The sequence below is a fragment of the Gavialis gangeticus genome, unplaced genomic scaffold, assembly GCF_001723915.1.
Source record: "Gavialis gangeticus isolate Ggan-Ray unplaced genomic scaffold, GavGan_comp1, whole genome shotgun sequence".
Classification (NCBI taxonomy): domain Eukaryota; kingdom Metazoa; phylum Chordata; order Crocodylia; family Gavialidae; genus Gavialis; species Gavialis gangeticus.
The window spans coordinates 67,079,406-67,096,335 of NW_017729034.1; the positions used below are offsets into that span (position 1 = coordinate 67,079,406).

General features: G+C 37.8%; 1 protein-coding gene across 8 annotated transcripts in view; it reads right to left on the bottom strand.

Annotated features, from left to right (window-relative positions):
• Nucleotides 1-16,930, bottom strand: part of QKI (QKI, KH domain containing RNA binding) — a 348,918-nt gene that overhangs the window by 79,636 nt on the left and 252,352 nt on the right. For all 8 annotated transcript variants that reach the window (XR_002099355.1, XR_002099356.1, XM_019526797.1 and 5 more), the window contains one exon: nt 7,574-7,717. Coding sequence is in view for 6 of the 8 variants with exons in the window: in XM_019526797.1 (XP_019382342.1) it covers nt 7,574-7,717 (144 nt within the window). In the remaining 2 variants the exon portion in view is untranslated. The remainder of the gene's footprint in view (nt 1-7,573; nt 7,718-16,930) is intronic.

Consider the following 16,930-nt stretch of genomic DNA (forward strand, 5'->3'; position numbering starts at 1 on the left):
ATCACTTCAACATACAATATGCAGACACTTGTAAATACAGACAAAATATTTTTAAAATTAAAAATTGGTTATAATAGATGTTTGATTTTTAGTGTATTATTTGGGTTTTTTCTGGCTCAAAGATAGCACCCCCACCAAGAAGTACTTCCGGGGCAAGGGAGAGACTTCCGGTGGCAAAGGTTAGGGGTGGGACTTTCAGTTCCAAGGTGGCAACCACAGGGCTGGGCACCCACAAAGGAGTAGGGCTACCCCTGTGGCCCTCAACAGCTCACCAAAACTCATTAAGTAGCCCTCCAGCTGCAATAAATTGCCCACCTCTGGTCTAGAACCTCCTTAAAGTGCTTTACTTGTCACACTTTAATTTTTCTGTTAGCTTATTTCCTTGTTTAGTTATACTCACTGATGGGAATAAGCTTGCCAGTAAGAATTCTACTGAGCTGATAAACTGCTTTACTATCTTCTCTTTCAGGGATTGCTTCACATTCTTTGGCAATTGTTATCCATGTATTTCTTTTGTTTTTTTTCCTGCTGCTTTGTTGTAAAAAGGCTATTTGGCAATTCTTTTTCTGGAAGAATTTTTGAGAAGCTGTTGCTTGCTTGAGTTTGTTTCCATTTTTCCATACTATCCTATATATCCTCAATAAACCAGTCCTCAAGTCCACTTTTTTGGAAATCACCTATAGGTATTACATCTATGATAATTTTCTTTGAAGAAAAGACAAGGACATAAAAATACTGACTTCCTGAGATAAGTCCAAGCCTTTATAAACACTTGAAATCTGTTTCTCATATCAATTTGAAATTGCTAATTTTTTTAGCTTTTTGTTCTTCATTTCTTAGACAGGGTTTCGTTCGAGTGGGAACAAGGTAAGAGAGGATGGGAGCTTTTCATTTTTGTTTCCCTGAGGTTCCCCTCTTCTTTCTACTTGGATGAATTTTGGTCAAAATTTTGCTTACTCCTGACTTCTCTTATGTTATATGCTTGCTTTTTAAGAAATATTTAATATTTCCTTTTACCAGAGATGGTCAATATGTTTCCTAATAGGTCTGTATAGAGAATTCCAAGTTACCACATGGAAACCATATATTTGTATGAGAATTGTGTTGTGATCCACCAATGACAAGCCCCGATACAAAAAACAATTCTAAAAGTCTTTTACCAACCCTAATTTTACCAATTGCTTTTTATATTTCATTATTTGATCTCCAACTTTGGTATAGAAGCCTCTCATTTACTGTCATACTTGAGAAAACAAAGTCAATGTTTCTAATCAATTGCAGGATCTATCTTAAAAATTATCATCATAGCTTCCTGACGAATAATATTATTCGTCAAATACATAGTTTGTACATAGTTTGTAGTTATATACAAAGTTTGAAATCTAGTCTGGAACAATCAGATCCTGGTTCTCAGTATGTAAGTGATTTTTTTCTGCTTTGGAAGTCTTAACTAATGCTACTACATGTGAATGAGCCATTTTTTCTTCTGTTATGGTTTTATTTTAATCCTTTTTGGCAACAAATCAGCAACTGACATTTGCTTCTTCCAAGGAGTTTGAGATTATAGTCTCCAATTCTTTCATCACTTGTTTTGTTGCACAAATTTTCAATTTTGTTTTGAAAAATGATATGCAGTAAACAGTGTAATAGGTACTGAGATAAAATTAACTGAAGTTCTCCTTTAAACAATGGAATTATTTCCAATATCCTACGGCTAAATTCAGGATACACAACACCAGACTGTAAAAAGTCATAGGATCACAGGAAAGTCAGCATGGAAAATACCTCACAAGTTCATCTGGTCCAGCCCCCTGCTCAAGGCAGGATCATCTCTGACTAAGCCATCTCAGCCAAGTCTCTGTCCAACCTCTTGAAAATCTCCAAAGAAGGAGGTTCCACAGCTTCTCTAAGTAGCTTGTTCCAATGCTTGACTATCCTCATACAGAAAATTCCTCCTAATTTGCAACCTAATTTCCCCCTTTGTAGCTTGAGGTTATTGCTTCTAGTCCTGTCCAAAACAGCCATAGATAAAAACCCATTTCCATTCTCTCTGAGATTACTCTTTAGATAGACTTCATAGATTAGTAAGGCTGGAAGGGACCTCAAGAGGGATCGAATCAGGGACTGAACCTGCAACCTTCAAACATTTATCCACCTCAGTCTTCTCTTCTAGAGACTAAATAATCCTAGTACTTCCAAACCTTTCCCTCTAAGTCATGCTTCTCAGGCCCCACATAATTTTTGCTGCTATTATGCTGAACTCTTTCAAATATGTCCACATCCTTCTTGAAGTGTGGAACCCAAAATTGCACAGTAACTCCATGTGAGGCTTCACCAGTGCTGAACACAGCAAAAGAACCGCTTTCCTCAATTTGCAAAAGATACTCCTGCTGATACAAGCCAGCACACTTTGAATTATTATTATTTTTTTTTTTTTAATTATTATTATTAAATGAGTTCACACTGTTGACTCAGCTTCAGCTTACAGTCTACTGAAACTCCCAGGTCTCTCTCTGCGGTACTGAAGCCCAACCTCTCATTCCCCAGTCTATATATGTGCATACAATTATTTCATCCCAAGTGCTAGTCTTTCCACTTTTCTGTGTTGGATTCTAGCCCTGACATCCAGAGTGCCTGCAACTCCACCCAACTTGGTGTCATCTGCAACAGGCACACAATTCCATTATCCAAATCATTAATGAAGATGTTGAACAGTACTAAATCCAGAAGAGACCCCTGGGGAACCCCACTTGATATTTCTTCCCAACTAGACATTGAGCCATTGATAACTACTCATTGGTCAAGATGATCCAAATATATCCATGTTATAGTTTCTAGGGTTGGAAGGGACCTGAGTAGATCATCTAGTCTGACCCCCTGCCATGGCAGGAAAGATTACTGGGGTCAAACGACCCCAGCAAGGTGTTCATCTAACCTCCTCTTAAAGACCCAACCTCCTCTTAAAGACCCTTCATTTTAGTATTTCCTTAGCTTGATATTGAGACTGTTGTAAAAGAGAGTATCAAAAGCCTTGCTAATGTCAAGATGCATTACATCCACTGTTTCCTCGCATTCGCAGAGCCCGTCACCTGATCATAGAAGGAAACAGGCTGGTCGCGCATGACTTGCTCTTGGTGAATCCATGCTGGCTGTTCCTGATCACCTTGTTCTCTAGGTGGTTCACAAAAGACTCCTTGAGGATCTGGCCAAGAATATTTCCAGGTATCAAGGTCAGGCTCATTGGTCTGTAATTCTCTGATCCTCTTTTTTCCCTTTCTTAAAGATGAGCACTTTATTTGCCCGTTTCCAATCATATACAACATCACATGACTCCACAAGTTCTCAAAGAGGATAACTAATGGCTGGGGAATTAATTTAGTACCCTGGGGTATATCCTATATGGCTGTGTTGACTCAAAAGCATCTCGCTTCTCTACATTATCACCAGCCTATTCTGCCAGTACTCCATGCTGCTTTTCTACTTTCCTGTCTTTGCAGTACTCATCTGATATATGCCCCTATTTGTGAGGACTGAAGTAAAAAAAGGATATTATAAAGTTTAGCCTTCTCTACATCGTCCATTACTACACTGCCTTTTGCATTCTGTAAAAGATCTGAGGTTTCTCTGGTTTTCATCTTACTTTTCACACTTGTAGAGTCCTTTTAATTGTTTTTCAGTCCCTTGCCAGTTGCATCTCAAATCATACTTTGGCCTTCCGAATTTTCTCCCTGAATGTCCATGCGATATCCTGATATTCTTCTCTAGTACAATGACAAAATTTCTACTTGTTGGCTTCCTTTTTGAGTATCAACTCATTGAAGAGGTTGCTACATAGCCAGGATGGCCTCCTGTTACACTTACAATTCTCTCATGAGTTTAGCCTTACTGCTATAGTAACAGCAAAATACTAAATATACATACAAAATTATCCCCCGTCCTCTTTCTTTTTTAAAATAGATGCAAATCTTTCTTACCCATTCCAGTCTACAAACACCGTAACAGCCTATGCTGTAGAAGGTTTAACTGACAATCTGGGAAAATTATTGTTTATTCTTTTTTGTAGTCCTCTCCTGTCCCATTAGATGGAAATAAAGAACAACCACTCATGTTATAGCTGCTCCTACCCAGAAGCAGAGACAAAAGTTTTGGCAGAAAATGCTGCCTGGTTTAGGTTAAATCAGCCCTTCAACTCTGGATGTTAAATAAAGCAGCATGTGGAGGTGCCAAATATGTATCACCATTCCACAGAATAAAAAAGTGGGATACAGGATGGGAGAAGACAGAGAACACAGAACTGCTGATAAGTAATTATCCCTTTGTCATAAATTCATCTTTTCCCATCTTACAGAAAAGACAATTGGGACAACAGGTGGATGCAACTATCAAAGAGGAATATGACATCTGTATGGATAACATGAATAGCTACAGACATCATCCAGCTGGCCAAGTTTATTACGTCTGTGCTATTATGATCATGCAGCAGCTTAACACAATAAATGATGCAGCCTCCACTGCGCAACAGTCTTGTGGAGGAATACCTCCTGACTTGAAGAGGACACAGGTGATTACCCTGAACAGGGACTACATGTGATCTTAGCCTCTAAAAGGCTGAGAAGTAAAAATATATAGTCTTAGAACAGATTTCTTTTGTACTGACCCACAAAAGAATATTAACTTTTAAGAACATCAGACAATGGGGTAAATAAAACTTTAAATTTAACATCCAAAGAAATCAGACAGGATAAATGAACAGAAGACAAGTGGGCTCAACTTCGGAATAAGCTACACAGAAAGATACAGTTCAACTTTAACTAGAAAAAAAAAGTCACACTTCAGACAGACTGCCTTATCTTTCTTGATTTTCAAAAGCAGTTTTGGGTGAATAATAGGAGGAAAACAGCACCTCAGAACTGAGTGAAGCAGACGTACAACAAAAGTGCCAAATTTGGGAAAGGCCTATTGAAAGACATGGAAGTTCAGATTTCTCAGAGAGGGACATGACTGCTGAGCTAATCTGCTCCTGAATTATTCTCTCCTTTAAGAGAAATATTACAATTATATCCTAAATAAGGTGGTGGAGACCTGCGGCTGAGTAGATTAAAGGCAACAACTCTGGTAAGGTCCCAGAAAACTGAAAAAGTGCCAAAAATAGCAATGGGGGAGGGGTGTGGATGGGGGACCCAGGCAGTTGGGTGAGTTTGATACCCTGGGTCTAGATGAAACTATATAAAGGTGGGTGTGAAACAGGTTGGATAAAAGGTACTCAAAAAGAAAAGTACCAAGCAATAGCTAAATATAAAGCTAGGAGGAAGTATATATGTTAGGGTCTTGCCCATGTTCTCATACTGCTCAATACCTTCATTAATGACTCGACAAATGGAACTGAGTATACACTTATTAATCTGTGGCTGACACCAAAAATAGCTGGGGAAGTAGACACTTTAGAGGACAGGATTAGGATTGAAAATGGCCTCATTTCAAAATTTCTTTGACTTTTAAACAACTACATTTTTCAATTGTCAGATGAACCAGATGCATTAATAAAGCAGTAATAAACCTAGATAAGTTACAGTAACAAAGACTGCTTGCAGATGTTAAAAGCAGGCTTTAAATTTGGCATGTTCCTGAGCCGAGTCCAGCACATGCCCAAGAAACAGCGTCTTTGTTGGGCCCAACTCTGCAGTGTCTTTATGTGGATCAGGCACTTAAAAGGAACAAAAAAGCCCCATTAATCTAATAGATGATTGTATCAGCTTTAGCTAAAAGCGCCAAAAAGTGCTGCTTATGCACCTGATCTATACAGATGCTGCAGAGCTGGGTCAAAGTAAGGCACCGCTGCTTTTGGTAAAGCATTTTTTTTAAACACCTGCAAGCAGCCACAGTGTATCAATACACACTACCAACAGATACCCAGACATCACAGATTCCAGAACTGTTAAAAGCATCCAATTTTTCAGTATCTTTCAGGTTAACAGATTAGATATTGTCAGCCTCTTAGGCTCAGAAATTTAACTCTAATCACAGTTGAACACTGCCACAACGCCAATGGAACAGACCTTAAAGTCAATGAACCAGAATGAGTTGAGACACCCCTGCCCATGGCAATAATGCCAGAGCTTCAGAGAAAGGGCAGCAGAAAAAACTGGAAAGTGGATTTTTATTCTGCTGAAAAACTCTGACCATGTGCTGAAGCTCTGGGGCTGTCAGCATGCAGATTCAGAAACGCAATAAAAATTAGCTCTCTTTCATGTTTGGGAGGCTAAGTGACAGAATACTAATGAAAAAAACCCTCTTAATATGTTTATAGAACTTGATGGCTTGAGCTCACATTTATTGAGGTAATCTGCTCAGCAGAAAGTGCACTTTCTTAAGCCTTCATGTGTTAAATATTAAAATACATAACAAAAGCTTGATTATATATTTAATTAATCAGCATAAAATAAAACTTTTAGTTCAGAATACTGGAACAAAAAGGGACATATTACAGTATTTAATCCACCAAGAGTAGAAAAATGTTTTGTATACAAATGACTTGGAGGTACAGGACCCATAGAGAAGTCTGTAGTTTCTATTACCATTTAAAATGGCCAATTAAATATCACTCAAATGTGTTACTTGGCTTGCATTTACAAATACTAGTTATAAACTACTGAAAAAGGTTTAGTGGCAATGGTTTGATTTAAAACTGGATATGTTAACCTCTTTTAACAGCTTATGGTACACAAAAGGAAGCTCATTCACTGCCTGTTATGGATGGCTAAAAATAAGGAACAAATTAATCTTATTCCTTGATAGCCTACTTGAGACCTAACATTACAACTCACATGCTTTACAGATCAATTCATTCTTCATTTGGGAGCAAAATACTTATTTGGTACTCCAAATATCCTTTTAATAAAAACACGGTGTTCAGTTGTTAACGCATACAAATTTCAGCACTAAAGGCTTGAATGATAAGGGACATTTACAATAGGTCACATATACAAGCAACATTAAATCAAATTAATTTCTCTCAACAAGTGTAAAAGTGATAAAGAATCTGTAAAAAGACCTGTTGCGTCTGACAAATTTCTCTGAACAAACTTTAGCTTCTATGAAATATTCTCATTTGGGCAGCATCTAAAATCCCAATATAAATTGGAGCTCCAACTCCACACCATAATAAAAGTTGGCCCACTGTCGGCTCTCTTAATGACTGTAATGATTTTCTGGCATAACCAAAACCACTGGCCAGCAACAATCACTTGAGAACAAAACAGTACAACTCCTAGTTTTTAAACAGGTTGTAGAAAAATTGTGCCTACATTTTGTTACCAAGTACCTTTTTCTCTCTAGCCTAAAAAGATCATTTTTCTAAACAATAAGGAATTACTCCACTGGAAATGTTATAATCTAATTTTGCTTATTACTTTCTAAACTGCAATACACTTATAAACCAGCACAAGATTGGGCTATAGAGCCAGAATCTGCTAGGCTACAGCTTTTTTTCTTCCTACTAGAATGCTACTTGAGATCTGCATTTCAGAAGTCACTCCTTAACATTTAAGACAAAAGTATGGATAGGATTACTTACTGCAGGTACCAGTAACTTTTTTACTTCTTCAACAGCCCTCTTCAGCTTGATTTCTGCTCTGTTTTGAGCATCCTCCACAGTGATTAGTACATGTAAATCTTCATTCAGGTGTTCCCAGTTGGGTTTGCCTCTATTTTGTTCCTCCTTAAAAAAAAAAGAAAGTAAAAATCAAACAAACATGGAGCATGACTTATCATTACATTGGCTACAGAAATTAGAAATAACAAGAACAAATCAATTTCATGAATTATAAAAATCATATTTTCAGTCAAAAAACAGGAAGGGGGGGCTTGCTACTTAATACATTACAATGACAAAGAACGAACAGCTTGGTTTTATTACATATTATACAAGCATACTGAATTTTCAGAAAATCTTTTACAGGCTTACCTGATTTGGGGGAAAATGAACCACTACTTCAGATGCCTTCTGGCAAGTGAGTATAGCTTAGAATTTTTAATTGCAAGATATAATATACCAAATGCACATGAAAAATCTCAAGCAAAATCTTAAGAAACTCTAAAATGTATTCATTTTCAAAGCAAAAAAATAAAAATAAAAGAATACTGGGTTGCACATATAAAAGAAAATCAATTTCCTACTGAACTAATTCTTCTTCAGAAATTATTTTTCTTTTAGGATAACCATAAAAGGAACAAAACTTATTTAAGAACAAGCAGTCACATGGTATGGAGGAAGAAAATAATTTATGAAAAGGAATAACACTTCAGAAAGTGTTCATAACACTGCTCCCTAGATCATTTTAGAATTAAACAGAGTGAATAAGCAGATAAATAACCTGGCATTTTCAAGTGAACAGCAATGTAGGCACTCACATAAATTACTCAAGAATTTGTTCTGTTGCTTTCCTCCACAGTGCTAAGAAACTACATTTAAAATACCTCAAGAGAAGTTAGTTCACCCTCCATAGTCATTCTACAGAACTTCTCATAAGCAAAGGAATGCCAATTGCCCTATTTACATAGTACTGTATCTGTGCTAAGTTTTAATATTACCTTGAGGCAGAGTCAAAAATATATTAGAAATAACTGAGTCAAGAGTCAGTTAAACAGAAAACTCTACAAAACTTGACATGTTATTTGATCTTACATACTTATAAGTACCAATTTCTGTTCCAAAATGTACAAATATAAAACACTGGTTTCTCTCCAGGCCAATTCAGTTGGCTAGGATGACACTAATTAACCTTACCTGTCTTAAATAGAGAACAAAGTTTGTTAGTATTTTCCTGTCACTGCAGTATTCTAAATAGGAAATATTAAACTGTCATCATAGTGTGGTAATATTAAAATACAGCTAAACCTGTGCTGTAATTGTTACTGAAGAGAAATATTTATTGATTACAGACTTAAATACTTTATCCTACCCCACATGGCCAGAGGCATTTGTTAACAGCTCTTGAAATAAAGAAAACATGCTGGACCTAACACAGGGTCTCTCAAAATGCCGTGTAGGACAAGCCTAGTACTACTAAATGCTAATTCATGTTTTAAAGAAATGCAAAACAAACCATGTCAGTTCAGAACAGACTTTTTATTCCAAATTATTTAAAAATTCTTCTATTAACTCTTAGCTTTTCTTTTGGTTTGTGAAATGTCAATCAATGTAAACAAATTCAATCCAGACTTAAAGTACCTGAATCTACACCAACCTGAACAGAAAGAATATACTATTTTACACTTAATTTATATGTTGTAACGATAAAATGTTCTATTGAATGAACAATGAAGATCAATGGAACTATTAAAAAAACCCCAGAGTCTATGAGAACGTGTCTCGGGACTTATTACATTGGAGGAATGGAAGCCAAATATATTAAAATAAAATATACTGCTAAATACAAAATGTGGAGTAATGATCTCTCCTGACATACTGCTATAAAGCTACTGTGAGTTTTAAGAAATGTGGTATTTAAACGTCTTCTCTTAATAATATTATTTTAAGTAAATAGCACTGATTCTAAATAGCACTGACTGAAAGTTACTTATGTGAACTTCAGAAGCCTAGGTTAGAGAAAAGTAACCTTTCATTTATAAAGTCTTCCATGAGAAGCTTAACTAATGATCTACAGAAGCTGTAGGATATCTGCCCATTCACTATCATGATCAAAGCTTCTGTATCTCTGTGTCCATCTAGGATAACTGGCATTTAAACTGGTAGTTCTCAACCGGGGCCCCACATACTGCTCAGAGGTGCCAAAGCAGCAGTGGCCAGGTAAAACTACCCCACATGCTCTCCCTGTAGTCTGGCTATTTAATTATCTTAAGGTAGCCAAACAAAGCTGCCTTGTACTGTGCAAAACTTCCTGGTCCAGTATGCCTTATATTCCTCCCAAAAACAGATGTTGGAGTCCACTTCTGTTTCTTGGAGGACTGTAGTGCGAGACCAGGCAGGGTTACGCAGCACAAGGCAGCTCCTGCCTGCCTTAAGCTGTTTACAGACTCTTCATGCACGAGCTGTCGCATGCAGGGCCAGCTGGCTGTGCAACAGACATGTAGGGCAGTTTCATCTGGAGGCAGCAAAACCAGGCTAAGAAACACTGAGGTAAACTGAGGCAGCACCAATAGTGGTTCTCAGCTGAGGGGGCTGCCACACTCAAGTAAGTGGAGGTCAGGTATCATGACCCTGAAAAGGTTGAGAACCACTGATTTAAACACTTCAAATTGTTCTTTAATTATTAGAACTGGAAGAGTACTCTTTTGCCCACCATCTCCCTACCCCCCACCACCCTGGCAGTAGGAAGAATTTGCTGTTCTTCCTCTTGTGCTAAATTGTGAGACGCTGACAGGAAGAGGAATGTGCCACAGCAACTGGAGGCACGGTTGATGAAGAGTGGCACCTTGAGAACACTGTCAAGAAGACTAAGTTCAAGAGGGACAATGACAAGGAAAGCTATTCCTGGGTAGCATGACAGTGATAAAGCAACCAATGTCTCTTTAAAAGGTGCATGTCTGCTTGCAGTTTCAGCTACCTCCATTTAAGACCAATGCAACTGTAAACAGAATAAACAAATTCAACGTTGTGCCAACAATTTCTCTAACAATGGAAACAGATTTAGTGAAATGCCTTGAAACAAGCTATACTTAGCCAAGGGGCAATAACATATTCTCTTTATTGAAGTTATAACCTGTCGGCGGAGAAAAGTAAAACATGCGCTGCTGTGATGGATTTAAACCTTATCTATAACTTTATTATAAACACAGCTAGAGTACAAACTTATTTCTTCAGCATACCCTGGTGAAAAGGCTTAACCAGTTATTTGTAAATTACTTCAAATGTTGTTAGAAATACAAAAGTAGTGGCTTTTCATATGAATAATTGATCTGATTAAGCTACGACACTAGGATGTATAAAAAGTTATATGCAATCCAATAGTCCAAATGATAATTACTGTAAATAACCATGCATTATTTACTTGAAATGGAAAACACATTGCATACACTGGCCATAACCACATTCTAATACTATTAAGCCCCTGTAGTGTTACAGTCACACAAAACTATGTAAAATAATAAGAAGTGTATAATTAAGGCTCCAAGCAGAGTTCGCATTCTGTTTTTTTCTGTCAACCTCAAGAAAAGTGCACTAACAGTCCACTAGCAAACACTCAAGTAGGGCCTACTGCAATTAAGGTACAGTTCCTTAACCTTAAATAGGAACTTTAAGAACAAAGTTTTGGAGATGGTAGAAGACTATGTAGTACTTATTTTTTTAATAAATAAATGTGCAATGGAAAGACTAAAGGAAATAGAAAGGAGAGGGTTCCAACACCTTTTCGTTACAATTTTCACCCACACCCACTTTCTACAACCTCCTTTATCCCCCAAACCCCACCTTCCTTTTGGCTTCAGTTGTACCGCAGCAAGCAGTTTCAATCTCTTTATTACTGAAAAACCTTTTTAGAAGTTTATGCAGTATGCTTATTTAGAAGCCCATACAATTTATTTAACAGAAATAAGATCAGCTAAAAATGGTCACCAGGCAGCTGAAAATGAGCTGAAAATGGTCACTTCCCTTAGGCTCAAACGGGCTTGAAGTTCTAAACAACTGCTGTCCCCTATACTTCCTAGAATCCATGTCAAATACTGAATTAAGCATTGTGGGGAAACAGCTGCTGCCAACTGAGTACTTAAAAATATGCTAATTCTTTTCATGAAGCAAATCGTGAAAAAAAACCCCTCTCTTCTCCCACTCAGGCCCTTTACTGAAGAGGAGGTAGAAAGCTCTTATATTAAATATCAAATTAGAAATTTTACCAGGAAGCTGGCTTATTAAAAGCTAGTACCCAAGTGGGGTATTTTATTTAAGAATTTAGGAGAAAATGGAGAAAAGCAAAGGATACATAAAACAGGAAAATGGCTAGAAGTGGCTTTCATAGATTTCATAGACATTAGGGCTGGAAGGGACCTCGGAAGATCATCGAGTCCAGACCCCTGCCCGAAGGGCAGGAAGTCAGTTGGAGAGAAATCTTAATTAAGCATCTCATTCTTTCAATTGAGGCATAAGTTCTATCAACACAAAGGACCCAGAGAAGACCCTGCACAACAGCAGACAGCCCAGACCTGGCATTAAGATTAAGGAAAAAAAGCAGAAAAACTTTTCAGATCATCTTTAGGCATTCTAAAGAAACTGAGTAAGGTCCATGATTAAAGTCCATTGCAACCATCTTCAGATTGCAATAGTCTAGTTCCATGAACAAATTTGGCAAAAGGTGAGATTTAAGACACAAAAGAACTGACTGAAAGTGTTTTTTTCTTTTTGCAAGCTGTCAGAACTGCAAGCTAAGATGTACCTGAAACAGTAAATGGAATTGTAGAAAAATAAAGAGTTAGTTAACCTTGCATATCAAGGACATGTACAATTCTAAATGCTGGAATTGAGATTAAAAAAATAAATTAAAAAATCTGATCCATCTAAAGACTAAACTTTAAATCACTCAAACAAGTCACCATGAAACACTTTTGCTTCTTTTGTCACCCATGCCAAGTATATTACCTTGTTCATGCCAGAGAAGATAGGATAAGAGAACTACAACTACCTTTACTGAATTTCAGATAACATATGCCCAATTTCTTCTGTAGCAATGCTGAACAACTTAGAAGGGTGACAGGGCAAATACTGTTTGGATATGCTATAATACCTCTCATTATAAAAATAAGACCAAGAGATTTGAAAATTACTATTGGGCCAAAAGCTATTTGCTAACAGTGTAGTCAAATTGTTTGGACGTACAAGTGGCTGAAGGAGTCTAAAAAGATCAAAAGCTATATAGAAGAAAAGAAAGTTCAGAAAAATATATTCAACTACACATATCCTAAATTTTAGAAATTATACTCATATACTTTAAACCAGGGATGTCAAAGATACAGCCTACAAAGCCACATCATCCAACCCCAGGTGCTGCTGGCTCCACACAAGGCCAAACCAGGATGCCCCAGCATACTGAATCCAGAGCCCGCAGTGTCTGCCCCACCAGTCCAGGACTGTAGTGCACACAGCCCATCCTGGCCAGTTTAGTATGCAAGCCACATGTAGTGCCCACTCCAGCTGTGGGTCCCCTGCATTACAGATCCAGAATCTCTTCCCGCTGGTCCAGGACTGATGCTCTATGCAGCACAGGCTCCAGCTGAGGTGCTACATGCATTTTGTGTCCTGTTCCAGCCAGAATGGGTGCCACCTGCAGTATATGATGGGGAAGGGGTACGGGGTAGGAAATCTGAGGCCAATCTGGTCCCTTGGGCAAGCCCGGTGCCCAATTACTTTGATACCTCACTGTTCTCCAAAGCCTGCGTATAAACAAAATGAGAAATGGCTGGCAGTGGAAGATACAAAAAATAATGCAGAATAAAATAATTTATGCCATAACCTTGGTGAACAGCAATATTAGAAAGGCTTAATTAATGTTACTTTGTTTGTAAACTAACTAAATTAAACCACATTAAGAGCTATAACTAGCAGATGAAATTTTACTTCATGTTTCTGGTTTGGCAGAAGCTTAAAGAACAGGGCTAAATTTAGGATACTGACAGATTTTACTTTTATTCAATCCTCTGTGCACACATCCATTACTGTGGAGGCACCCTGAGGATATTAGATATGATGAAATTTCTCCACACAAACCTTTCCACTGAGGTCACCATATCAGGTAGTAAAATTTCATTCTTTCTGCAATTCCTTTTTTAAATTCAATTGCTGAAACAAAACTTGGGGGAGGGGGAAGCTGTGCAAAGTTAAAAATAGATACAAAAAGCAAAGGCAATACATGACTCAGCATGCCTAGAATAACTAACCTTTGATGTTAGAAAAACAATGTCTTATCAAGACCCTGTGTAAAACCATAGCACTTCATTTATTTTCTTAAAACAGAGGTTCACATATTTTGGTAGTTTTCATCTTTTCTACTACTATTGGCTCATGAAAAACCTACTGGTAAAATAGAGCTAGCTCCCATTTCCAGCTGCTAGCTGGCATTAAAAGAACAGTGGAAAATACATACTTTCCTAATACCACTTTAAACAAGCAACTGATACAGACAGAGCATTATACAACTGAGAGGACAACAGACATAACCTGTGTGATCAGAATGTAAAAAATAAGGGGTCCACAAAACCATCTTTTTGGACCACAACAACAAAATGAGAATTCTTGTCCTACACATTTTTACCTTGCTGCATTACTACCCATAAAAAATGCCTAAAGAAGTGGCAAAATATTTTCAGGCCTCCAAGTATGTCATACTTCTCATTATCCCAACTTCATTCCTCAGTTAAATATAACTGCTCCTCTCCACGGAGTATTCCATCTGTAAGGTCAAAGATGAAAACAGATTTTCTATGCATTTTAGATACTGTTCTGCTTTAGATGACTAAATAGGCACGAACACAAAATATTTCTTATTCTTTTTAACATGTAGGTTTGCTTACAGACATGGAAAAAAACCCAGCACTTTATCTGAAGCGCAGAGTATGCCCAGAAGAGGCACTGTATTAGTTGGACCCACCTTGCCCAACATCTGCATATACCAGGCACTTCAGCAGGGCTTTTTGGTATTATTATCTAAGAGCTGATTAAATCAGTTTTAGATAAAAAGTGCCAAAATCCCTGCTGAAGCGCCCAATCTATAAAGATATTGTGGAGCCAGGTCAAACAAATGCACTGCCTCTTCCGGTAAAGTGCTTTTTTGTTTTGTTTTTTCCACATCTATCTGTGCCCTTAGTGGCAGATCTAAGTACAACAGCCATCTAAAATCTAACTATTAAAAAAAACCTGAATGCTAATGCAAATACAGTACTTCACTACAACTTTTAGTTAAAATGACTTATCCTGAGTAATAAAACCTTAGATAATTAGACATAATAACACTGTACTTACAAAACACTATCACTGCTATTGGAAAAACTAATGGTCAGCATTTTGACAAATTTACTTGTCAATGCAAGTAAACTTGTAATGCATCAGCAGCCATTTTGGACAGCAGCTCCAGTGGATATCCTCACTGAAAGACGGAGGGCAGGGACAGAAGCAAAAAAACCCAAAAAACCAAACTCAGATCATTGGTAGTAATATCGATAAATAATTTTTTTAAAGTTATTCAATTCTAGTAGTTCTCTTAAAAATGTTGCACAAATTCATAAACAATGCCAGGTCTGTGTTGAACACACCAACTTAAGGTGAGGACGGGCATACATTTTAACTGATTAAGAAAGACAGGGAGCTGCTGTTGTTCCCCAGATCAAACATTAGCTGTCACACTAACTTAGGGATCCCAAACTGTGGTACATGCATCCCTAGGGGCACACAAGACATCTTGGGGCCAGGGGGAGAGGGAGGAGGAGTACACAGAAGAAATTGTATAAGGGATGATTTAAATTTTCATTATAAAAATAATTGGCATTTAAGAGATCAAAGTACAAAATGTACAGGAGAATGCGGGCAGCTGGTAAACCTGGAAGGGGGTTCGTAATAACAAAAAGTTTGGGAACCTCTGCACTAGTTGTTACATCTGCATGATCATGTAGCAATACAAGTTAACTAAACTGGCTAATTTTAAAGCTGAATGAAGCAGGGTTAAAATTGGTGTGGTTTCATTGCATTTGCATCACCACATAATGATGTAGACAATGCAGTTGGTCCAAATAGCATGCATCTGTATCATTTGATAACAACATAATTGCCACTTCTGTCTATACCCTTGAGTTTATGACATTAGTTTCGACTTTACAACGCCTGATCCAATGTGATGCCATGCCAGCGAACAAGTTTGCTGTGTCGCTCACCTCCCTGGAGAACACCTGTCCAAACTTTCTTGGACACTTTCTTTAAGAAAGCAGACAAGACTCCAGAAAAACCTGCAGCCAAGGCTCCTGAGAAGTCTCCAGTCAAGAACCCTTCAAAAAGTCCAGCCAAGAGCCCTTCAAAACATCCAGCAAAGCCACCTCAAAGAAGTCCTTCCAAATCAATGACTGCTGTTTACAATATAAATACATTAATGTAGCTACATTACCCATCTATAATTGATCGAGTACAAAATTCTGGGGTATTTTTGGTGAAAATGGGTATCTGGCCTTGGTTCAGGAACCAATCCCCCATTTATAACATTGTTTGTTATGAGAAAATTGGTTCTGAGTTACAATGTTTCAACGTAAGAAGCGGTGTTCAGGAACCAATTGTGTCATAAGTCCGAGGACTGCCTGTATTTTTCATACATGCAGAGCCAGTGTAGTAATTGAGACTCCTTAACTGTTTATCAAGTGCACCATTGATTCACTGTTCAACAGGATTTCTCCCTTACAGTTTGGCAAAATGGACAAAGTCCTTGGCTCCAGAACATACAAAATATAGTTTCGTGTTCTCCCCAAAGGCCATGAACCTTGAATCTTTAGGGGATTCAAGTAGATATCTCAGCCTAGTCCAGAAGCATCTGTCAGGGACCAAATCAATGATGTCACCTTTATCTCCATATTCACTGGGTCTTAACCATGAAAGCAATCCCCAAAAGGACTGAGGAACATTGAACTTCCCTGTTCATGTGATGTATGGTCAGGCACCATACATAACTCCTCAGCCATATAGCTTTCAGGGACAGAGATGCAGTCCAGCAAATGGCACCACACACATGAATGCAAACACATGCTTTAGAAGTCCCAGACAAGTATATGCTGCGATTAGGAGGGATCCTGGTTTTCTCCAATTAAAAAAAAAACACACCACAAATTCAGACAAAAAAAAACACACAACTGCAAATTCTCTGACAAACACGCCAAAATCCGTTATTAGAATTAAAAGCGGTACTCCCAACCCTGTTAGTGCCTCATTGCCCCCAAAGCCCTCCCCCCC